At 45.1% G+C, this 24,444-nt stretch overlaps 1 protein-coding gene and 1 long non-coding RNA gene across 3 annotated transcripts in view; one reads left to right on the forward strand and one right to left on the reverse strand.

The window, feature by feature from the left end:
* On the reverse strand, nucleotides 1-751 carry LOC119061249 (uncharacterized). The gene is made up of 3 exons (XR_005084743.2): nucleotides 678-751; nucleotides 321-391; nucleotides 1-152 (listed from the first exon to the last, which is right to left on the reverse strand). It is a non-coding gene; the product is annotated as an uncharacterized LOC119061249 (long non-coding RNA).
* The window catches only part of RSU1 (Ras suppressor protein 1), a 183,275-nt gene continuing 159,482 nt past the window's right edge, over nucleotides 652-24,444 (forward strand). The window contains exons 1-3 of one of the 2 annotated variants that reach the window (XM_037161696.2): nucleotides 654-787; nucleotides 1,018-1,129; nucleotides 23,977-24,027. In XM_037161696.2, coding sequence (XP_037017591.1) covers nucleotides 1,021-1,129; nucleotides 23,977-24,027 — 160 coding nt within the window. In that variant the 5' untranslated portion in view covers nucleotides 654-787; nucleotides 1,018-1,020. Of the gene's footprint in view, nucleotides 788-1,017; nucleotides 1,130-23,976; nucleotides 24,028-24,444 lie in introns of both variants that reach the window. The other variant, XM_037161697.2, reaches the window with a different exon arrangement.

Consider the following 24,444-nt stretch of genomic DNA (forward strand, 5'->3'; position numbering starts at 1 on the left):
TTGAAGACAGAAAGCATTTATTTATCTCGGTATTTTCCTTTTCTTGCGAGACAGAGGTCCGTGGCTGGGTGCTGGGGACACAGGGACCATCACGTAGTTCTAGTCTTTGACGAGTTCTTGATATAGCGGGAGGCACAATCATAGATCTGGAACTAACGGTACTAACTTTTAATAAGTACACTCACAACTATAGAAGCAGAGCACCGAGAAAAGTTTACTGCGAGTTTCCCCAGGACCCAACCCCCAAGCACACCACTCCCACTACGGTCGCTTCCTAAGGTGTCCCACTTCCGCCCACAGCACTCTGCACCTCTACTTACAAACTGAGTCTGCGCCAATATTAGTGCGCACGCGCCAACCGCAGTCCCATTGGAATCCCGTAGCTGGATTCCTGGCGGAGGGAGTAGGGTGGGGCGGGGTCTCGAAGCCAACCTCCCCCCCCCCCCCCCCCCAAAAAAGGAAAAAAAAAAAACCCAAAAATCAAAAAAGAAAAACAACCCCCCCCCCAAAAAAAAAAACACGCTGACCCGTTATCTTATAGGCGAAGCCTCGCCCTAGGGCCTTGTCTGTTAACTGTTCTCCTAATTTGGAAAGGATCCGGCGAGAACGCGGGCTGGGCGTGGAGCTGCGCGTGGCACCGAGGGCGCCTGCGCGGAGCGCCGGGACCGGGCGTGTACCTTTTTCTAGTTCCAGTTTAGCCCCGGCGGAGTGCATCTTTCACCCACGAAGTGCACCGTGCAGAAGCCTGCCGTTTCCACGCCCAACCTGCTAGGTGCTGCCCTCCACAGTGAGTGTGTGGCTTTGCACTGGACTTGGATGCCTCCGGGCGGCAGGAGGGGTGCTGGAGCCTTCCCACTCCTCTGCCCCGCCCCGACCTTCCCCCTGCACCCGAACCCTGCCGGTTGATGCTCGCTTTCCAGGGCCAGGGAAAAACCTATAGTGCCAGACAGGTTTGCCTAATTTCTGTCCCCGCAGTCTCCTGCTTTCATCTACGTGCTGTGTTGTCGTTTGGTACAGATCATGTCCAAGTCTTTGAAAAAGTTGGTGGAAGAGAGTCGGGAGAAGAACCAGCCGGAAGTGGACATGAGTGACCGCGGCATATCCAACATGCTGGATGTCAATGGCCTGTGTGAGTTCTCTCTCGGGCAGGGCCTTCCCATTGGCGGAGCTGGAAGGGCTTCTAAGTTTTCCAAGGAACTGTCGGTCATGGTGTAAAGATCTATATTCCACCCTGTGCTTGTAGATGTCACTTGTCAAGACAGCTCAGAAAGTTTGCCATCAGAACTTGTTCTTTTTTGGCTGGAAAACGATCATGGGAGCCAGGGCAGGAATCACACAGATGCTTGCTGCTATAGCTCAGTACCTCAGCAGTTTATGCTGACTTATGGCATTCCGGTGGATTTTGTCCATACAGTTTACCTCATAGCCACTTTATTTTTTAATTGAAAATCATTATTGAATCATACTTCTTTTTTTCTAATATAGTCTTTGGTCCTTGAATAAATGTCACACAAATGGTATGTAATAAGTGTTCTTGTGCCTGGAGCACGTGAAACGTTTTTTTTTTTTGACTCACTGTCATTTTCTGGGTCTGTGTTCTCTTTAGTTCAGGCTTTTGTTATCTGCAACTTGGTAACTGTGATGTCTTCCTAAATTCCCCTCTTGCCTCCATTTTTACAGCCCCCCTGTGGTTTAATCACTGTTATTTTCAGTGTTACTTTTTCAGTGACACAGGTCTCTTAGTGGGTTTTTTTTTGTCTTTTAAACCAGGAATTATAAACTCAAAAGGCCTGTGGAGGACAGGTGAGGATGGTCATGAACTTAATAGTATCCCATCTGCTACTCAGATCCAAACAATTGTTACCACCTGGAGATGTCAGTTCAGTGTTGTCCCGCCCCTTTTTTAAGGAAATGAGGTACACAGATGAACTTTACTGGCATTTAGAAGTTGGCCTCTAATTTCAACATTTGAAAAAACACTTTTTAAAGGTGAAGCAGAACACTCTTTAGGCTGAATGTTCCTTCATTTTGGAACTTCTCCCTCAAACACTTGTAGTTCATTACCAACAGTAATGCTCCAGTTTTCTGGACGTGACGTGCAAGGCCTTCCTGAGTCTAACCACAACCTGCCTTAGCTCCCATCCCTTCCAGGCATTTGGAGTCCCAGCCTCACTGGGGCCTCACTGCCCTTCCAGAACCAGGGCACATGCCTGTACAAGTATTGTCTCCTCCCTCTTCACTCTTTTCCACCCAAAATATTTTTACCTTTTATCAAGAGTCGGCTCAGACATTATAGCTTGTTTAAAGCCTACGTCTGTATCAAGGTGGACATCCCTTGTTTCATGACTGTTGTTACACAGGATTGTAATGTGTTTTTAATTATTCTGGCTCTCTTCCCCAGAGGGGCAAAGCTATGCAGTATTCGTATTTGTCTTTTCTATAATATTGCCTGGAACACAGTGGTGCTCAAAAATGTGTGGTGGATGAAGGGAAGAAGGATAGATTAGGCCTGTGAGTTAATGAGATCCAGACCCGGATGTGATGCTGGGGAGGAAGGGGAGGGGGCCAGGAGACCATCCAAGGTGATAGGTTGCTTGTTAGGCATGGAGAGAGCAGAGTCAGATTGACTGTGACTCTATGGTTTGTTCCTGGAACAGAGGTTGGTGTTGGTGACATTGATGTGCCTCCCACCTCTGAAAAGGAGATGAAAAGTTTTAGCCGATTTACATTTGCTCACTCTTAGGAAGATACCGGCCATTAAATTTACCTTTTGTACTAATTAGCATCTCAGCCTTGTGGTGTGTGTTGGCCTCTGTCAGTGGTGATGGTTTCCTGGTGGCAGCACCAGAACAGACGTCTCTGGTACCGCGTTGGCACTTGTGGATCTGGACATGTTGCCCAGAATGCCCCTGCCTGGCTCTGCTGTGATCCTGCTGCAACAGAGGGGAGATGGTGAGCGTCCAGGAGAAGGCCTGGCTCTGCGGTGCTCTGGGCCCGAGGCTGTCTGCCCCTTGGCACTGTTTTTCTCATGGGCTTGAAGGAGGAGGTAGTTTTCAGCAGAAGAACGTTGTATTAATACTTCTCAGGTTAGAAGAGGATTTTTTTTTCTGTAATATGGTATAGCTATTTTGGTTCAGTCCCATTATCTCTTTAAGGCCTTGGCTTTTATTGAAGAAGAAAAGATAGTCACTTGTTTCCTGAAAAAGACATTTCCGGTGTAGTATGAGGTGGTGAAAAGTAAGATTATTCTTACATTTTCCTAGAGAAGTAGCTTATGGGGAAATTCAGTGGAAGTGAATTTGGCCTTTGTGGTATGTGTAGACTCAAGGAGTGGCTGTAACTCCCTGGCTGCTGGACTCGTGGAGCCTAGAGGATTCCAGAAGGGCTTCAGAAGCTCATTCCTCAACTGGAATTCCTGTGTCAGTAGTGCACATATGCTTACTATTTACATTTTAGTATTTTACATATTCAAATATTCAGCATGGTTATATTAATGATAGTTTATGAAGTCCCACATTCCTTTCCTTATACCATTCTAACTGCCATCCTTAGGTTTTGTGGATTAGTGTTGTGATTAAACATGGGGGACAGTTCATTTGCATGGACTGAGAATGATAATTGTGTCTCATACTTTCCTTCCATTGCCCTTGTTTTTCAGTTTCTCAAAAGATAAGCAAGAATTAAGTTTTGAAGATAAGAGTGGAGGTTTTGTGTTTATTCTCATCATGGGACCTGTCCATCTTTCTGCTTGGGAGAATTGTATCTTATAAGTGCAGTGCTTTGAGGCAGTGAATTGCCTTAATGAATGTTTTTAGGAGCTTAGGTACCAAAAACTTTCTGATGGAGAAAACTTCCTAGGCCTGAGACAGCCAGCAGACAGGTTCTGGAGTTTTCTGCCAGATTCTAGATATGGTCACATCCTGCCCTGAGAGGCAGAAGAGTGCGGTGCTTGTGAGTGGAGCCTTGGAGTTGCACAGAGGGGCTTCAGCTTCTCCATCTTCTACTTACTGCTGTGAAACTGTAGAGGCTGCTTAACCTTCCTGAGCCTCAGTGTCCTCAGGTCCAATGGAGACCTAAGCACCCATGTGACAGGATTGTTTTAGTGCTAAGTGCACCGGTGTATTGGGCTGGCCAAAAATTCCTTTTGTTTTTTTCTGTGTGACTCTAGTGGTGCTTAGTCATCTATAACTCCATTTGAAATAATTTTGTTAGAATGTATTGTGACAGCTGTCGTATCAGTGTGCATTTAAAAGGAAACTTATTAAAATTGGCGAATTTTTCTGTAGCCATTTTAATATCGAACATGGAAGAAAATACATAGCATTTTCTGTGTATCACGCTTCACTGTTTCAGAAAATAATGTAAAAAGGTAAAAACGCAAGTGAAACAGAAAAAAAGATTTCTGCAGTTTGTGGAGAAGGTGCTGTGACTGATTGAACATGTCAAAAGTGGTTTGCGAAGTTTCTTGGTACTTTTGACATTTTGGTCAAACAGTTCTTTGCCGCGGGGCTGTCTTACACATTGGAAGATGTTTAGCAGCACCCCAGGCCTCTACTCCCTCTAGAAGCCAGTAGTGGGGCATAATCGACATGCTCAAAATAACCAGGTCAATAGAGTCATTGGTGAAAATGAAAAATGTGTCTTTTATTTTATGGAGAAAACTAAATGGACTTTTGGGCCAACCCAATATGTTGACTGCTGAGCGCTGTGCTCGCTACTGAATGTGTTCACGTGGAATGTTAACTGTTACTGGGCATTTCCAGATGGAGCCTGGCAAGTCTCGGATGTCACCAGTTCCATCTGCCACAGTGGCCCGAACCGAGAGAGTCCTGGTTCTGTGCACCGAGCGAGGCACTTTGCCCTGTGCTGCTGTTTCTGTGGAGCGTGTTGGGTGGGGCCCGAAGGGTTTGGTGCTTTTGTCTAGGAGCCTTACAGATTTACATGGCTGTTATTTTTTAAAATTATCCCTCAATTTTTTTTCATGTTTGTCTATGTGATATGTAATCTGCAGACATGGTCTCCTTAAAGCTTCCAAAAGTAATGACACTGATTTTGTTCTTTTAGTTAGAAAAGTTTTACTGCTGAAACTGTCTTCCACACAGCAGCTATCCTCACCTGGATGGTACTTTTAAAGGGCCTTGTAATCAGCTTCCTGGAGCCAAGAATCCCATCAGCAGCCTGGAAGACTTTTCTTATTTTTTTTATTTAAGTCTTTTGTGACATTTTGATCTCTTCAGGTGTACTGCCTTCTGGGTGTTCAGGCCTTTAACAGTTTTTTTCTGGTTAGACTAACCGATCTTTCAGATCAATCTTAAAGAAAAATAATGAGCTTCAGAGGAAGGGGTCTTTCTAAAGGACCCTAGAGACTTACCCACAAAAGTGCTCATAGGTTGTTACCAGGAAGGGCGGTTTCAGAAGCCGTGTGAGTCCTGGAGCTAGTCCCCTCTGCCCGGGACCATCAGTTACAGACGTACCTTGTTTTATTGCGCTTCATACACGTTGCACGTTTTACAAATTGAAGGCAAAGACCCTCCAGCAGCGAAAGATTATTGTCTCACTTACTGGGATACTTTTAGTTCTCTAAATTGTAGGTAGAGGGCCACCTTTGTGGGATTTTTCCTAATATTTTTTATTTTTTGCATTACCATTTAACCCCCTTATGCCCCACCACGCCCCTGCAGTCACCACACTGTTGTCCATGAGTCCTTTTTCCTCGACCCTTCCACCCTCTAACCTCCCCCCACCCCACTAGCTGTCATCCTGCTGTCTATGAGTCTGTCTCTGTTTTGCTTGTTAGTTCAGTTTGTTCATCATGGGACATTTACATGATGTGATACTACTCAACCATAAAAAAGAAGAAAATTCTACCCTTTGCAGCAGCACGGATGGAGCTGGAAAACATTATGCTGAGTGAAATAAGCCAGTCAGAGAAAGACAAACATATGATTTCACTCGTATGTGTAATCTAATGAACCACCTTTGTGTTTTGAAACCTGCGGTATCTTGGCCTGGGAAGCCCTTTTCTCTCTCTAGCTAACTCCTCCCTCCCTTGTCACTTAATACTAATTAAAGAAGGAATGACTTATCCATCCACATGACTCCATTCTTGTGTCATCTCCTCTGAGGAGCTCCCCTAACATCCCATCCAGCCTGGTTTTAGTGCCTCTTGGGCCGGTGTGCTTGCTTCTGTTACCTGTGTACTTGGCACTGTGCTCGGGGAGAGTTGATTGAAGAAGGATGCTGTTGCCTTAGTTAAGAATTCAGGTGAGCTAGGCTGGAAAGCATAGCACAGGCGAGGGAGTGTGGCCTCTGTCCCCCCCGCCACAGGCTTCTCCCTCACTTTCCAGAGAGAGAACAGTTTACAGCCATCAGGGACAGGATAGAACTGTTCAATCTTCAGTTTTGGATTTTAGGGCAGAGTAAAATCTGAATAGTTTTCATCCAGGTAGGAAATAAAAATAAAGAAAAACTGTGACCCCCTTTGGTGTAACTGAACTAATAATGAATGGCCTTTTACAACTTTTCAGTCATTCCACATTTCATTGCCAGTCATCTGTGGCCTAACCTCGGGCAGGTCACTTAACCTCTCTGTGCTTCAGATTTCTCATCTGTAAAATGGAAATGGTAAGAGCAGCTACCTCATGGAATTGTTCTGAGTCATCGTTTATAAAGTGCCCAGGTGCCACCTAGCATGCCTCAGTCCGTTCATTCAGCCTGCTGCGACAGGGTACCCCAGGCCGGGCGGCTCACGGCTCTGGAGCCTGGGCGTGTGGGATGAAGGCGTGGGCAGACTCGGCGTCTGGACCTACTTCCTGTTTCAGAGGTAGCCATCTCCTCGCGGTGCCCTCACGTGGTAAAAGGGACAAGGGATGTCTTTGGAGTCTTTATTAGGGTACCAATCTCTACTTCATGAAGGCTCCACCCTCATGACCTCATCACTCCCCAAGGTCCCACTTCCTAACACCATCACGAGATGGGGGTTAGATTTCCATACATGAATTTTAGGGGGAAACACAAACGTGCAGTCTATCGCATGGCCCATATTAGTCTTAATATACACTATTATGTTTTCAACTCTGTTTTGTCTATGATTGCATAGAATGTGCAGTTTTTGGAATTCTTGGTCGTGGCACTTCTCCCGTGGCCTTCACCTGCTTTTGTCACTGTTTCATCCTGTCTGGGGCCCCAGTGCTCATTCCCACGATGGAGGCTTCCCCAGGAGATGTTACATGGGCATGTCACTGGGTGGGGCCGGGAGGAAAAACTGGCCTCACACACACGGCCACTCTTCAGAGCCTCAGCCAGCGCCAGAGGTGGCCGGGGGGGACAGCAGCCACCTGTGTTTCACAGGATTTTAGTTGTAGTGTGCTTGTGTCACTTGAGAATGACAGACATCAAGCATAAAAACCGTTGCCAAGTTTTCAACTATTAAGATACCATATGTCATCCAATACCTATTCATTGAATGTTTCTTGTTTTTCTTTTTGTGATGGGCACGCTCTAAGGTGAGTCTTTGGGAGTTTCTTCCCTGTCGAATCTTTAAATTACCCAGTGATAAATTAATACTAGCTGTGTTAAGAAAGCTGTAAGCTATTTAATGGATTAGAAGTAGTTAAGATTTTTATCATAAGAAACCATAACACCTATTGTTTTGCCATTATTAGTCAGCTTTTAATTGTGATATTAAGTTGTGGAGTTGATATGGATAATAATGGAAAGTCAGATCCTGGATCCTTTTTTCATGAATCTACATGAACTTGATTTAGAGATGTCCAATCTAGATACATAAGATCTACTGTTACAAAGCAAAAACTAGAATTGATTTCTTTACATCACATAAAGGCCTGTTGCTCCACTGAGTGGCAAGTTTGTGTAGGTTGATTTACCTTTTTTATTTTTTAAGGTCATAAAAATGTGGCTTCCCAATTTTCCCAGCACTATTTATTAAAGAGGCTTTTCTTTTCTCTTTTTTAAAATTAAAAAATTTATTTTTTCCATCACCTTTTTCCTCCTTATACCCCTTACCCCACCCACTGCCATCCCCACACTGCTGTCCATGTCCGTGAGTCCTTTTTCCTCCATCTTTCCACCTTCTAACCTCTCCCCAGAGCTGGCATCCTGCTATCTGTGAGTCAGTCTCTGTTTTGCTTGTTCAGTTTGTTCATTAGATTCCACATAAGAGTGAAATCATGGTATTAGTCTTTCTCTTAATGTTCTCCAGGTCCACCCATGCTGTCGCAAAGGGTAAAATTTTCTTCTTTTCTGTGGCTGCGTAGTATTCCATTGTATAAATGTCTCCTAGTTGTTTTATCCATTTGTCTACTTACGGGCACTTGGGCTGCTTTTGTATCTTGGTTATTGTAAATAACACTGCAGTGAACATAGAGGTGCTTATGTTCTTTTGAATTAGTGTTTTGGTTTCTTTGGATAAATTCCCAGAAGTGGAATTGCTGGGTCATAAGACGGTTTCAGTTTTTAATTTTTTTTTGTGCTATCTCCATACTGCTTTCCACAGTGGCTGCACCAGTCTGCATCCCCCCCAACAGTGCAAAAGGGTTCCCCCTTTCTCCACATGCTCACTAGCACTTGTTGTTTGTTGATTTATTGATGATGATCGTCATTCTAACAGGTGTGAGGTGTTCGGAAAATTGGATGGAGACATGCAAAAAAAAAATGAAACTAGACCACTTTCTTATGTCACACACAAGAATAAATTCAAAATGGATTAAAGACTTAAATCCAAGTTAGACCCAAAACCATAAAAATCCTAGAAGAAAACAGTAAAATCTCAGACATTGCTCATAGCAATATTTTTTCTGATATATCACCTGAGGCAAGGGAAACAAAAGAAATAATAAACAAATGGCACTACATCAAAATAAAAAGATTTTGTACAGAAAGGAAACCATCAACAAAATAAAAAGATAGCCCACTGAATAGGAGAACATTTGCTGGTACCTCTGATAGGGGCTAGCATCCAAAACGTATAAAGAACTTATAAAACTCAACCTCACAAAAAAAAAACAAAAAACAATCCAATGAAAAAAATGGGCAAAGGACTTGACTAGACACTACTCCAAAGAGGATATACAGATGGCTAATATACATATAAAAAGATGCTCAGTGTCCCTAATGATCAGAGAACAGGCTTTCTTTTCTCCATTGCTTGTTTCTGGCTCCTTTGTTGAAAATTATCTGCCCACGTTCGTGTGGTTTTATATCTGGGCTCTCCGTTTTGTTCCATTGATATTTTTCGATCCATTGATCTCTGTCTGTTTTTCTGCCAATACCATGCTGTTTTGATTATTGTAGCTCTGTGGTGTAATGCCTTGAGAATATCATGCTCAGTAAAATATGGCAGTCAGAAAAAGCTAAGAGCCATATGATTTCACTCCCGTGTGGGATATAAAGCTGAAATTCATGGACGCAGCATTGTGCCCATTGCAAGAGGGAAAGGGGTAGAGGGTGGGGGGCACCTAATATATCATGTTGGGAGATGGTTTGACTTGAGGTGGTGGGCACACAGTGCCATATACAGATCTAGTATCATAGAAACCTACTGGTACACTTGAAACCTACTGGTATATAATCTTGTAAATCAATGTCACCTCAGTAAATTAAATAAATAATAGGAAAAAAACATGGTCTAGGAACAGGTCGTGTAGATCAAGTGCCTGACCAGCAGGGGTCAGTGTTGAGCCCTGTGGTTTCCTTAGGCTTCCTCATCCCACACTTCCTGTCATTCACTCCTGCCTGGGCAGTTGCTTTCTCATTCGGGTCATGACTCTTCCTTCTAGTAAAGAGATATATTATCTTTTATGGTACCTTATCTAAGAAGCTCATAGTCTCTGTGATCCAAAGCATCTTTAATACCAGGGTATTTCATAACTGCAGTGTGGACCTGAAGCCTCTGCCGCAGTTCCCGGGGGCTTCTAAATAGAATGGTGCTGATGAGTTAATGAGTTTTGCAGTGAAAGATGGGTGAATGGAATTTGCTGTTTCCCCTTTGGGCATGTTTCATCAACCTGTGATGTTTAACATTGTGAAAGAGTATTTTGGATTTGAGATGCTGGTAAAGCCAAAAAGACAAGTGATTGTATAATAATTATTAGTTTGCTAGGCTGCCATACACAAAAGCACAGACTTAGGAACTTAAACTACTGACATTTGTGTCCCACAGTTTGAAAGGCTGGAAGTCCAAGATCAAGGTGCAGGCAGAGTGGGTTTGTCCGGAGGCCTCTCTCCTTGGCTTGTGGATGGTGCCTTCTCGTTGTGTCCTCACGTGGTCTTCCCTCTGTGCGTGTACGACGACCCTGGTGTCTCTGCGTCCACGTTCCTTGTCTTATAAGGGTTCTAGTGAATTCGGACTATGGCTCACATTAATGGCTTCATTTTAACTTGATCACTTGTTTAAAGGTCGTGTCTCCTGAACAGTGACATTCTGAGATACCAGGGGTTAGAGCTTCAATACAGGAATCTTTAGAGCCGTAGTTCAGCCCATCACATCTAATCAGAGGTTCTGAGTGGTTCCTGCTTGAGTGCTTACACTGGGGCAGGTGCTTCTCACACTTAACACCATCACCCTTTGGTGCAGCATTTTATGGATGAGAAAGGGAAAGTTTATGTAGAGCACGTAAGTCCCGCCATCACACAGAGGTGGAATCAGAGGTCACCCTTCAGTGTATCTGATACCTTCCTTCTTTAATACCTGTGCTGTGTTGGGTCCCACCCTGGAAGTTGTAACGGGGGCTTGACTCAGATGTTGCGGAGTGGGAATTCCGGGCCTGCCTGGGCCAGCAGCCCTCACCTCGAGACACTGACTTTCAGAATTCTTGGAAACACCGGACCAGTAAGATGTATCATTCGGACAGCCTGCAGCCTGGAAATTTAGGTTTATCACGTTTTTGCGGAGCTTTAGCTCTGGAGGAAAGCACTAGAAGCCACTTACTATCTATCTGGTCAGTATTAACTGTGTGCCCTCCCCTTTTCCTTATGGTTTTCTAAAAGATTGTTAATCTTAACTGAATTTAACAATCAGATACAAAATGTCTTTATGCTCCATTAATTCATTTTTTTTATTTCCAAACTTAGAACATTAGCTCCAAGCACATTATGAAGCGTAGTGCTGGAGACGATTGTGTTTGAGAAATACTGGGCCATACGTCATACCAGAGTAAACCTGAATTACATGAAATGGTACCGCTAGTTTTAATTTACTTGTGCTTCATAAAGAGTCTTTTCATGTAATCTTTTTCTGCATATCTGTTAATTATTGCTTTGGACTCAATAGTGTATTTTGTTTTATATAATGCACACTTTTTTGTCCAATTTTTTGAGGGAAAAATAAGGATGCACATTATACATGGGTGTAATGATTACATATCATGGGCATAATCATGGACACAATAATCCTGTGGAGAATGTGGACAAAAACGTGGGTGCATGTTGTCACAGGAGCGTGTTATACATGGCAGAATATGACAGGTCACAGTTTTAAGGGTAAACAGGGCCAAGTGAAAGACATATATCAATCAGACCACATAGTTAACTGGAAGGGGTCTTAGTCTCTTGGTTTTTTTAAGGCACAGTGCAGACCAGAGATTGGTAACATGGTTTGCAACCTCAGTATACAAAAGATTATCTTGCAAATGTTCCTGTGCAGGTTGGTTTTTTCAGAGCTGTAAATATTTAAGTCTTCAGGCTCTGTGAAAGATACCTATTTAACCTGTCACATGTTTGTATTCTACAACTTGTGCATTGTTTATTAGAAGGACAAACAAATAGATAATATAACTAAAATGCTTTATACGCATGGAGTGTAGTAATGCAAACACACACGCACAAACACTCATGCTTGCTGTTCGCCAGACATTGTACTGAGCTCTCCTTACGGATTACTTCCTTCACACCTCGCAGTTTCATTGTGATTGTCATCCTCCCCCTCCTCATCTTCCAGCTTTTACCCGAGGAAACAGATTCCAAGAGCTTACGTAACTTGCTCCAAGCCACACAGCTAATAATCAGTAGAGCCAGGATTGGGACCCACGCAGTCAGACGTTAGAAGCTGTGTTCTTATTTATGGCACGGACGTTTTTGTTTTTGTTTTTGTTTTTTTTTAGAGAGAGGGGACGGGAAGGAGAATGAGTGGGAGAGAAACATCAGTGTGTGGTTGCCTCTCATGTGTCCTCTACTGGGAACCTGGCCTGCAACCTAGGCATGTGCCCTGACTGGAAATCGAACCGGCGACCCTTTGCTACTGAACTACACCAACCAGGGTGCATGGATATTTTTGACAGGCTCTCGCACATACAGAAGTAAAACAGCTAATTCAGCGAGTGTGCCCCGAGCGTCTACAGGCAAACCGGGCCCGTCCTAGAAGACGTGGCCCCTGCCTGTGCGGGCTAGTCATCCTGTGTGGAGTTAGGAACGTGTTCCTGGGTGTCCACAGAGGTGGAACCGCCTGTGCTCCTGCTTATTGGCGGAGGACGGGGGAACCCTCTTTTCAAAACACACATACTTTAAAGAAATCTACTTCAAAAAAACTTGGAGGTATTTGTATGGCTAAGTGCATATGAGACAGTACAACTTGATGTAGTTTCAGACCAAGAAACGGAACATGATCAGCACCCAGGGCCCTGCACCGCCCACTCAGTGTCCTCCCAGTGATTGTCCCAGTTCCGAAAGCATAGATTAGTGTTACCTGTATTTATGTATCAGTAAAACAAAGGATTGTGCAGTGTGCACTCGTGAGTGTCTCATTCTTTTTCAGCAGCATGTTCATGAGCTGCCTTCACACTGTGAAGTTGGTTGTCGACCCAATGAGTGACTCCATCAGGTTTTCATTCATCTGCTGTTGACAGACATGTGGGTCATTTCTAGGCGCGGGCTGCTGTGGATGGTGCTGCTGTGAACTCAAGAATACATGTCTCTTTGGGGGAAACAGATTCTTTGCTGTTGGTTGTAGGCCTGGGAGGAGAATTGTTGGGCCGTGGAGTACTGTCTTACATACTTTTTTAAATGGAGGGAAGAATCACCAAAATGGGGGAACTGTTTGAAACTCACAGTAGTCCCCCTTTATCTGTGGTTTCATCTGCTGTGTTTTCAGTTACCTGTGGTCATCCTTGGTCCAGAAATATTAAATGAAAGATTGCAGAAATAAACCGGTCATACGCTTTAAATCGTCTGCTGTTCTGAGTCTTGTGAAGAGCTCTCCTGCCATCTCCCCCACCCTACGCTGGACCTGGGTCATCTGTCTGTCTCCAGGTTGTCCAGCTTTGGAGACGCTTGTCTCCGTGCTGTACGTGCTCGCTGCCTGTCGTCGCCAAGTAGCCGTTGTCACCCTGTCTGCTGTTGCAGTGTCGCAGTGCTTGTGTTCTGTGACCACTAATTAACGCCCCAAAGCACAAGAGTAGTGATGCCGGCAACTGAGGTATACGGGTTCCAGAGAGAAGCCCTGAAGTGCTTCTTGTAAGTGAAAAGGGGAAAGTACAGTTGATGAGATATTTTGAAGAGAGAGAGACACACACAGATTCATATAACCTTTCTTACAGTATATTGTCATAATTAACTGTTTTACTATTATAGTGTTAACCTCTTCTGTGCCTAATTTATAAATTAAGCTTTATCACAGGTGTGTATGTGTAGGAAAAAGCACCGTATGTATAAGGTTCAGTACTCTCCGTGGGTTCAGGCACCCCCTGGGGTTTGGGACACCTCCTCTGTGCGGAAGGGGACAATAAAGGGCCATGGCACATTCTAGAATGTAAGTGCTGTGAAGGAGGTGAGCTGATTTGAAGGGCCCCTTAAAGGGGAAATGCTCGGAAGTTTTCTCAGGGTTAGTAAAACCTTCAAGGTCCAGAGTCAGTTTTATACTGTATCTACTTACCTACCTACCTCTCTCTCCCCTTCCCCTCCTCCTTCTCCTTTGGGTTGTCTGTATTGACTAATTTTCCTTGCATAAACTATTTTATTTGTGTAACATAAAATAGGTGTAGTTTTAGAAATCAGTTGTAGAACCCTAGAAATCAAAAAGTTAAACTGCTCATTTATAGGTAAAGGCACTCTGTGCCCCCGAGAAGTAAAGCGATTTGTCAGGTTCCACAGACACCAGAAACAGAACTGGGGCTGCAGCCAAGGTTTCCGGGTTCTGGATCTTCAGCTGCTTCCTTCCGAAATGGGAAACAAGTGTTCACACCTGGGTGGAGTGTTCTTTTCAGGATGGTGGGAATTCCTGTCATAACAAAATGAGAATAAACCTGAATGGGGAAATGTATTTCTATTTTGAATGACATATGACAGTTATAGAAAGTGATTCAAAGCAAAGCCTGAAGCCCAGATTGTAGTTACATGACCCTGATAAAAATGACTGGATTCTCTAGAGCACAGATACCTCATTTTGAAGATGAAAGTCTGAATTCAGTGATCGACTCCGTGACACAAATTTTGAAAAGGAGATAAGAAAGAACTAATGTTTATGTGATGCGTGCTACATCAGTACGCTATGCTGGGCACTTTACAGCCACTCATTAGAATCAAAAAACATTAAAATAAAGTAAGATAGTAACATTAGAAGGTAGTGTTTACCAAATTCTTAAAACGTGGTTGGCACAATTGCCGAAACTTTGTTACCTCATCTCCTCATAATAACCCCATAGGATAGTACTGTTTTTAACTCTTTCTCACAATTTTAAATGAGGAAAATGGGGCACAGAGATGGAGTAACTTGCCTGTGGTTTCAGGGCTAGTGAGCAGAGAATTCTCTGAAAGCTGTTTTCCAACAAGAAACTGATTCGTGCTGACCCTGTTTTTTCCTGGCCAAACAAGCACAGCAAACAAATGTCCACAAATGGCCCCACTGCATGGTATTTAAGGTATCCGAAGTACATAAGGGGTGTTGGTCTCTAAGTTCGTTTTTCTCCCCAGATGAGCACGTGAGCAGTTCAAACGGCGCTGCTGTCCTGTTCAGTCAGTGCACTGTGTCCTCGGCTCCCATGTCTCTCTGGAGATGAGGGAGGCAGCTCGTGGGCTCAGGCACCTTTTCTTCTCGGGGTCTGCTGTGAGGCGTCTCTCTCTGGGTCCTCATTTCCCTCCTTGAGCAGCCTCCACCTCCGCCTCCCTCCGTACCTCTTACCTCATCCTAGAGCCTGCGTTTGTGTGGAAAGGCACGCCCCCTTCAGAAGCAGGGAGAATGGAATCTAGACCTGCTGCCTGCACGAGGGGTGGTTCTTGGAGCTCGGAGAGCTGGAGGTCCGTCGGCAGCCACTCAAGACCGCACTCGAGAACTTCTGTGCCTCCCGTCTTCACCTGCACCCATGATTTGGTCTCATGGGCAGTTCATCATTGCTGTTACCCTTGGCTTTGAGCTTCTCTCCCGTGTCATTCCTTATCCTGACCTCCAGGCGCTGCCTTCCCCAGTCTCAGATAACTAGTCCGGTGGACTGATACTCCTCAGCTGCCCCCAGCTCACAACTGGGGTGGTTTCTTTCTGACCAGCTGCAGGGTCTCCCCAGATTTCCTCCTGGCCTGATGCCTCTCCCCACAATCCTGCTCCAGCCGCATCCCCAGACGCAGCAAATGAATGTAACCTAGACAGCACTCACAAACCCTTGTCTCCACGGCCCCTCAGCACCATTAGACTCTTTACCCCCAGCCCCTGCTTCACAGAGCTCCCCCAGTGAGATCTTCAAGACGGCCCCTGTGTCAGCTGAGCGAATGCAGAATTTTCTAACTGTTGATTATAACTGTCATTTTTGAGTGTCCACTCTGTACCAGATACTACTGACATTATCCTGTATTTGAGGAGCAGCATATTTTTTTTTCATTTTACCAGTGGGGAAAATCATTACATATTAAGAACATTAATTATTTGCCTGTCATGCACGGTAGTCCCTGCTTTCCTGCAGAGGGTGCCTGAAACATGGCTAGTACCGAACCCTTTATATATGTGTTTTCCTTCACATGCATACCTGTGCTAAGGTTTAACGATTGGCACAGTAAGAAATTAACAACAACAGCTAATGACAGCAATCCTAACAATAACTGCAATAAAAGCTGTGTGAGTGTGATCTCTCGAAAATGTTCTACTGTACTCACTTTGTCACTGAGGGGAAGGATTTAGGGCTTCTCTTTGGCGCATCCGAATTGCAGCTCTCACGGCTCGTGGCCATCCTTAGGTAGGGTAGGGTTACTGGGACACAGCGCTGGGACCCTGCGGCTGGTCGGCTAAAGGAGACAGCTACCGAGGGACTGAAACACAGGAGCGTCTGCAGCGTGGAGACGCTGGACAGAGGGTGACTCACGTCCCAGGCGGGACCGAGTGGGACCCGCAAGGCTTCGTGTGACTCAGAATGGTGGGCAGTTTTAAAACTTGTGAGCTGTTTATTTCTGGAATGTTCCATTTAATATTGCAGACTGTGTTTGACTGTGCGTAGCCGAAACTGCAGGTAAGGAGGGCACCGTATGGCCGAGAAGTTGTTGAGGGCAGTGCCTCTGCTTCCCCCGTGTTCCATCCTCCTGACACCGGGCAAGTAGACTCGCAAAAGGGTCATAGTTTATGGAGTATCTGGTCATTTTTCCCAACTTAGACTTCATGAGCAGTTAAAGACTGTGTATCTCCGGTAGCTTACTATGTTTTTTGCTTTAGTTTTCCGAGGCAGCTTCAGAGATGCAGTTTGTCTCTGCATAAAATATGGTTGGTTGGGAATAATGTGGGCTCCACATTGTTAATAACACGGTACCTGGGTCTCCTGTCTTTTAACGTAATGTCCCAAATGATTCAAAGCCCCCCCCCATCAATGACCAACTCATGGGAGGTCCTCACATGCGAATTCTCTGTGCTTATTACATATAGAAGGAAGTATCACTACCCCCGCCCATGGCTGTATATGATAAATTGTTTTCCGTTGAGTGAAAGAGCAATTATTTATGCTTCATAGACCCTTTATCTGTAAATACAATTCAGTCGAGTAATCAATTTTGAAAACTTGCTCCTACAGAGTTTCCAACTCTCCAAAATAATTAGTTGTGAAGTAAAGGAAGGCTTTCATACCATGGTGATTTTCCCTTTGAAGTTTTAAATTCTGAACAGAATTCGAAAGAAATGTTTTTCTGATTCTGAGCGTGTTGATGAATATGATATTTGTATTATATCTCGGTACCAAACATTTTATTGTCTGTCTTCACTTTAATTTATTGTCAGAAGCTGCATATTTAAGAAGATCTGAATCTATATCCTACTACCGAGGGTGAAATAACTTCAGCCGTGTGACATGGGCAGGCATTTTAATCATGCAACCTGGAGATGCGAAACCCAAATTGGTCAGCACTGCTTCCCGATGCTGACACCTGGCCGGCTGCCCCATCCCCGTGGAGTCCCTCCGTCGGGGTTATTTAGGGCTGTTGCTCTGTCCAGCCTACTGGGGAGCCAAAATGGAAAAGCCGTTTGGACCATCCTTCATTCTAAGTTCAAATGAATTCTTTTTGGTCTGCCACTTCGGGAGGACACGTATTGACATGCAGGACTATTTGCAGTGTCATTCATTCCTGGGATAGCACGGACTTTGAATGGTGTACCCTGGAGTTGTCCAACAAGGTGGCTGTCTTCGAATATCCCAGGGGGGTGTGGTGGCTCTTGGGACATAGCACTCTCTGGTACCACAGGAGCTGTCGAGAAGGGGCAAACCATTTGCCTTCTGATGATAGCACTGTTTTTGCAATCACTCCAGTGCACAACACAGTCTATGGCGTGACCTGGAGGCTGCAGTCGAGTTCTTGGGAGTGACGTTGCAGAACCTTTCATTTGCAACCCAAAGGTGGCCGGTTTTGACCTGCGACAGGATTGCGGGAACTTTTAAGCCTCGTATTGCTTTGTGTGTCTCCAGCTCTCATTCCCCTGGTGTCATCCACGCCGTGTTTTTTCCTCTGGAAGAAAATGTCACGCTGTGGAGCCAGAACTTTCTACCCTCTCTTAAAGTGCTACCCGAGGAATAATTTGCTTTCTAATTTGCCAAAATGGAACTGCAGAGACAATTTCCAGGGTGCCGCATCTTTGTGATATGTTGGGCTGTTTTGAAAGCAAGTCTGTGATTTCATCTGAGGGCAGTGTGGATTCGTCATGCTTGTTTCTCTCTTCTGATGCTGCCTACTTTATGCTGAAGAAAGAGGAAAAAACCCACCATATTTTAAATAATATCTTGCTCCATGTGTTATGTAGAACAGATGATTCTTTTTCTAGAGGGGTTTAGTCCTTTGATTTTTCTGATTTTATTTCACTAAAACATTGGCTGGGCCTCCAGTCCTGTCCCTTCCCCAGTTTCCGTCTCTGCTCAGATGTGGAAGCTGCGGCTGCTTCATAACCTGCGGTTTCCCTGTGTCTTCCAAGTCTCGCCTCAGCGCCTGGCGCACCTCCGCCCCGCAGCACTTCCGGGTGTGTCATCCATCCCACAGGCAGTCACATTGCCTCCTGAGCTGCCATTATCCTTGCTGATACGCTCTCTTTTGTCCACGGTCCTTTTATACCTCGCATTTTAGGGTTTGGGTACATGTTCTGTGTTCCCCAGAATGAGTGAGTATGCAGTTTGTTACCCAAACCAGGGTAGTTTTGAGAGGAGCAGCAGACATAACCCAAGGCTGCCCCAGGCTGAGCAGGGTGTATGGTCCGCATTTCTTCTCTAAGGGTCTCCAAGCAGACACGACACTCTCAGTGTGCTCCATGAATACCCAGCCAGTGAATCCTTGGTCGTCCTTGTGAAATTTTCAAACAAACCAGGTTCTCTCTGAGCATTTTCCTGCTGATTTCCTTTTTGTCTGGATAGCCAGTGATCACCAAGCCGACATACAGTGCCAGCATCCTCACCCCGCCACCCCTTTTCTCGCAGACACCTCCCTCCCAATGATTCTGACCCCCGTTCGTTGTGGCCTGGCACAGTGTTCACCCAGACCCCACGTTAAAGGCTGGAGTCGGAGAGGCAGGCACGTCATGGCAACGCTCAGCTGTGCGTGTCCGCGTGCCCCTTAGTCACTTAGCTGGCTCTGGAAATATACTCTGCTTTGAAAATGGCTGGGCGAAGAAGAGTTTAATATTGCTCTGGGGACTTTAAGAACAGTTCTCAGTGTTCTGGAGGTGATCATTCCACGGTGCAGGACCATGAGTGCTGTTCACACGGCGGAAGGTCTCCCAGTGTGCGACTCAGGTTAGCAGTGCAGGCCCCTGGGTGCAGCCGCTGCCGTTTTCCCAACATGTTTGACTGGAGCGGCTTTTGTACTTTAAAATAATTTATCCTATCTTGGTGTACCTTTTTTCCCTCTCCTTTGTCTTTTTTGAAGAATTTTTCTGAGTTTCTTTGAGCCAAGCTGACAATTGCCAGCAAGCAAAGCCTCACGGGATTAAGAAAATGCTCCTCCCCTCTTTTGTAAGGGTGGGGGGTGGATCTCAAGGCCAGGTGGGCGGGCCTGGCCGCTCCGCCCCCCCTCCTGCGGGTGCCAGGCTTTGTGATTGTTAATGGGACTTTGATTCTCTTCAGCCCTACTTCTCTCCCTGTAGACCGAGCCCAGAGTGCTTTGTTGACCTAAATATTTACTTCAAGATTTTTTAATTAACTTTTTCTTTTCTTCTCTAATTTTTCTCCCTCGTACGTACTTTAGCATGTAGCCCTGTAACAAGAGTGAGAAAGATGAAAATACATTCTAATGATGTGGTCAGCTGAAGCCACAACTGGATTTCTGTTCTCTATTTTAAAAAAAAAGAAACTTAACAATTTTTAACACTTTCTTTCTTGCTAAATGCTTGTTGAAATGACACAGTGAAATGATTGGAAAGAACCAGCTTTCCCTAATTAAATCTTTTGTTGTGTTACCTAGGAGAAGAGCAAAATTTCTTTCTTTTTAATTAGTAAGTTTTGTGGTATTTTAGGAAAAATTAAGGCAGTAGTGTAGGACCGTCAGTGTTCTTCTGTAATCACAGCTGATTTCTGTGACACTTAAATGGAGCAGTCTGCTAGTGTATGAGGTTGCTACTTGTCTGCTCGTTGTAGTTTGCCCCACCCTTCTCCGTAATAAACCCCTGATCTTAGCTGGCACGTAGTCACTTGGAGTACAGACTGCATTTCTCTACCTCCTTTGCAGTTAGGTATGACTGTAGCACGAAATTTTGATTAATTGCTTATAAGTGGAAGTGTCCTGTGCAACTTCTTGGAAGTTTCCTAATGGAGGAAGGCTTTTTTTTCCTGTCTGTCTTCTGAAGGGACTGCAGACGTGATGGCTGAGCTCAGGCAGCCACTAGGAATCCATGCATTGGAGGTGGTTGAGCAATAAGATACCAGGAACCTCTGGATGGCTGCAGTGTAAATGAGAAGCTCCTGTTTTGTGTAACTGTTACGATTTGTGGTTTGTTCTCACATGAAACTGGTCATAATCTGAACTATGCATCCATTTCATCTTGTTAGGTAGGAGGGTAGCTCTTTGAGATTTTTTTTTATCAGACTATATAACAGATAAGGGAACGCTTTATTTGATGGCAAGAAAATGGTAATTGAGAAGTAAAAATGTATGAACTGTTTAGCAGTGTCTACAATCTTAAATGTCATGTGAGAAGACACCATTTTGACTCCTAAAAACCACAAAAATGTTCTTCTACTTTTCCTTTTTCTTCCCCCTTCTGTAGTTGTTTAGTCCTAAACCCAGTACATGGGACAGAAAGAGAGCTGTGACTTAGAGCAGAGGTGGGAACCTGAGTGGTGCAGGGAGAGCGTCTCCGTGGGGTGATGAGCCTGGCCAGGGAGGTCCGAAGCCAGGCATGTGAGGAGTGTGGAGGCAGGTGTGGAGTGTGGAGGCAGGTGAGGAGGGTGGAGGCAGGTGTGGAGTGTGGAGGCAGGTGAGGAGGGTGGAGGCAGGCGTGGGGGGGTGGAGGCAGGCGTGGGGGGGTGGAGGCAGGCGGGGGGGGGGGAGGCAGGCGAGGGGGGTGGAGGCAGGCGTGGGGGGGTGGAGGCAGGCGGGGGGGGGGGGGGGGTGGGGGGTGGAGGCAGGCGTGGGGGGGGTGGAGGCAGGTGGGGGGGGTGGAGGCAGGCGAGGAGGGTGTGTCTGAGCAGAGGAGGTGTCCGGGTGGGAGGAAGGGGAGGAGGGGAGATCGGTTACTGCATCGCTACACTGGGTAGTGGAAAGGCCTCAGAAGGATCCACAGAGTCTGCTCATACGTGGCTTAGCGGGAATAAGAAAACACAGGTGAGCCTCAGGGGCCTGAGCCGCTCAGTGGTGATTCCTTAGGGTGGATTCTTAGCTGCTCGGGACATATTTTGTCTCTAGATAGGAACCATTGAGACATATTAAGAAATCAAGGTTTCAGGAAAGCCCAGTCGGAAGCGTCCAGCAGTGTCCTTTATGCCCAGCTGGGCATGTGCCTGCAGCCTGGTGTAAGCCATCAGTGTGCACGTCCCTAAACGTGTGAACGAGGGGGCCCTGGGGACTCTGGGGCACTTCCAACTTCAGACAAAACATCTCTGGCCAACCTACTCGTCCCGATCTTGACCAAGAATCGGTATCAGACTTCCAAATTTTCCTGCAGATAAGGGTAGAGCTGTAGGATAATTCTGTGCAGTTACATATAGAGCTATCGATGAAATAAGTAACTAGGTTAAAGGTAATGGCAGCCGGACTCTCACTCTTAGGGAACGGAATTACACATATTGGAAAGGAAGAAAATTGAATGAACGAGTTCATGCTGTATTGGAATTGGGTTTGTCGGTGTGAACTCATGGTTTTCAAGACTTTAAATGGTGAAGTCAATATACAGGGGGTGTGTGTGCACACTGCCTGTGTACTCTAGCACTCCCAGTCCAGGGGCTGAGGGTCCTGGGCCCCGGACGGCAGTGCACACACCTAGTCCCCAGATGTTGGCTTATGTACACATTTTCCACAAAAAAGGAACCACAGCTTATTACAGAAATGGCTGATTCCAGGGCTGTGGCACAAGAAGCACAAGACGAGCTTGACTGTCTCATACCAGAAAGCGAGACAGTGCTCCGAGTGACGGGACACGCCGAAGGGACTGCGCAGCCAGGTCGGACGGGCTCCCACTGGCCAGCCGGCTCAGTCTGAATACCAGCAGCGTCTGTAAAGATGATAGACTGTAATCCATCGACTAAGATAGGAGACCACAAAACCGTACTAAATAAATAAATAAATTGAGATCCTCAGCAGCAACACTGTTGATATCTGGGACGGGATGAATCTGTTGTGGGGGCTGCATTGTAGGGTGTTGAGCAGCACCCCCGGCCCCTTGTTTCTGGATGCCACTGCTTTAGAGCAGTTCCATCTGAAAGAAATGCAATACAAGCCACATGTGAAAGTTTACATTTTTTAGTGGCCATATTTGTTGGAATCAAAAATGTTCCCAGACATCGCCAAATGTCCCACGAGGGTCCAAATTACCCTGGCTGGGGACCGTGAAATGCATGTGGAACAGGATACTTATAAATAAAGTCCTCCCTCCTACCTGCCCCACAAAAATACTCATCACAGAGGGGAAAAGAATAAATCGATAGTGGACAAGCCTGGCAGGCACAAGTGATCAAGGTATGTGGTCAAATGAAGATTGTGTGCTGCCTGACAGGATGCAACAGGAGCATAGCATTCCTTCCATATTCCTGCTAAAGAGGCTTAACAGAAATCTAAACAAGAAACAAACGACAGAGCCATACGGAGGGTATGTTACAAAATAACACGTGTCCTGCAGGCTTCACAATCGCCATGGTTGTTAATGTCGAGAAACGAGGTAAAGGTGGCTTGAAGAGACCTGGCAGCCGCTGCCTGAGACATGGATTCTGGCCTGGATCTTTCTCTCTCAATGATCGGAGCCTTGGTGAGACTCAGATGAGGGCTGAGGATTAGACAGTAATGATGCAGCATCTTAAGTTTTGACATTGACAGCTGTGTCATGGTCACGTAGGAGAATGTCTTTGTAAGAATGTCCCAAAGTTTATGGGGGCCACGCCAGCAGCTTGAATTCAATGCTCAGGGCAGAAAAATAGGTCTTCTGTATTTTGAAGTTTTCTATGGCTTTGTGATGGTTAAAAAAAGGAAAAACACTCAATAGTTGTGGTCAGGAGTTATACACATTTTCTTCTAAGCCTGGGGTAGTTTAACACTGCGACCCTTCTTGAAAAGAATTTTTCTTCTCATCTCCTTAAGGAAACAACTCTACTGCCTGTTTTAGTTGCAGTAACATACTGTGTGTGCATGTATGATGTATGTATGTATGCTGATCACACAATGAAGTTTTATAACCCCAAATAAAATGAAGAGCAGGTCCCTTTTTTGTTGGGCCTTTTTATTTTGGTGGAACTGTACACATTTTTGTTTTTCTTTATAGTTGGAAAAACCATTTTTTCCAACATTGTTCAGCAGGTTAATCCTCCATGATGTTTGAAAACTGGTACATAGTCTGTGGTACATTAGAATGTTAACCGAACTTTTTTTAGAGGAAAATTGTTCAAATTCTGACCATCTGATACAATGTGTAGACGGATTTCTGGGTTGACAGTGGACATAGATGAAGTAAGGTGCTGCCATTCTTCCGTTACGGGAGGTTTTTGTCCCGATGTGATAGGTTTTAGCTCAGGCGAGGCCTCGGTGCCGCTGCACACCCCGGGCGGGTCTCTGACTAGCACAGTTTATTGAGACAGATCACTGAGGCTGGGCTGGCAGAAACAGGTCTGCGAGCAGAGTTAACTGGCCCTTGAAATGTCTGGTCCTGCCACATTAATCTCATTAGCTCTAACTCGCTGTGCTGATTGCTCTGCTAATTGCATGACTTTTCTTAATTTGGTTTAACATTTAACAGACAGTGTTATGTGAATCCTTGAATCTATTTTTGTGAGCGGTAACACTTCAAACTGTGAAAATGATTTAGCACTTTACCTTGTAGGAGTGTGGCTGTAATTTGGGTACATTAACTGACTGTGTGATTTTTTTTTTCTTTTGCAGTCTCCTTAGCCCATATCACGCAGCTGGTCCTCAGCCACAACAAGCTAACGAGTGAGTTGCATTTATCATTTGTTTCACGGTTTCTGACTTGCAGGTAATGTAGTGATACTGCTGACTCCTGTTTCCTTAAAAATGCCGATGACAAGTGTTTGTTTGTGGAATCCTAAGCCTTGTTTTGGTGACACTAGTTACATGAGCATATTGTCTTCCCATACTTTGGGCTTTGCTCCAGTGTGGGGATTCTTTCCAGTGGTGTTTGTGAACTTGAGAAAGAAAATGACATTGTTTCTCCAGTTCAGGGATGATAAATGCTGCAGTGACCTGAACTGCTGGGCTGTTCTTAGTATATCATGAAAAAAAATTATTAAAAAATTAGAATGAGAGTTTTTTAAAATTTCATCTATACTTCCTCTTTGAAAGGGAAAATTTATCTTTTGAAAATTTCCTTGTTTAATAAAAAAACCACAA

The sequence above is a fragment of the Artibeus jamaicensis genome, unplaced genomic scaffold (assembly GCF_021234435.1).
Source record: "Artibeus jamaicensis isolate MK-2021 breed Jamaican fruit bat unplaced genomic scaffold, CSHL_Jam_final contig_426, whole genome shotgun sequence".
In the NCBI taxonomy this organism is placed as follows: domain Eukaryota; kingdom Metazoa; phylum Chordata; class Mammalia; order Chiroptera; family Phyllostomidae; genus Artibeus; species Artibeus jamaicensis.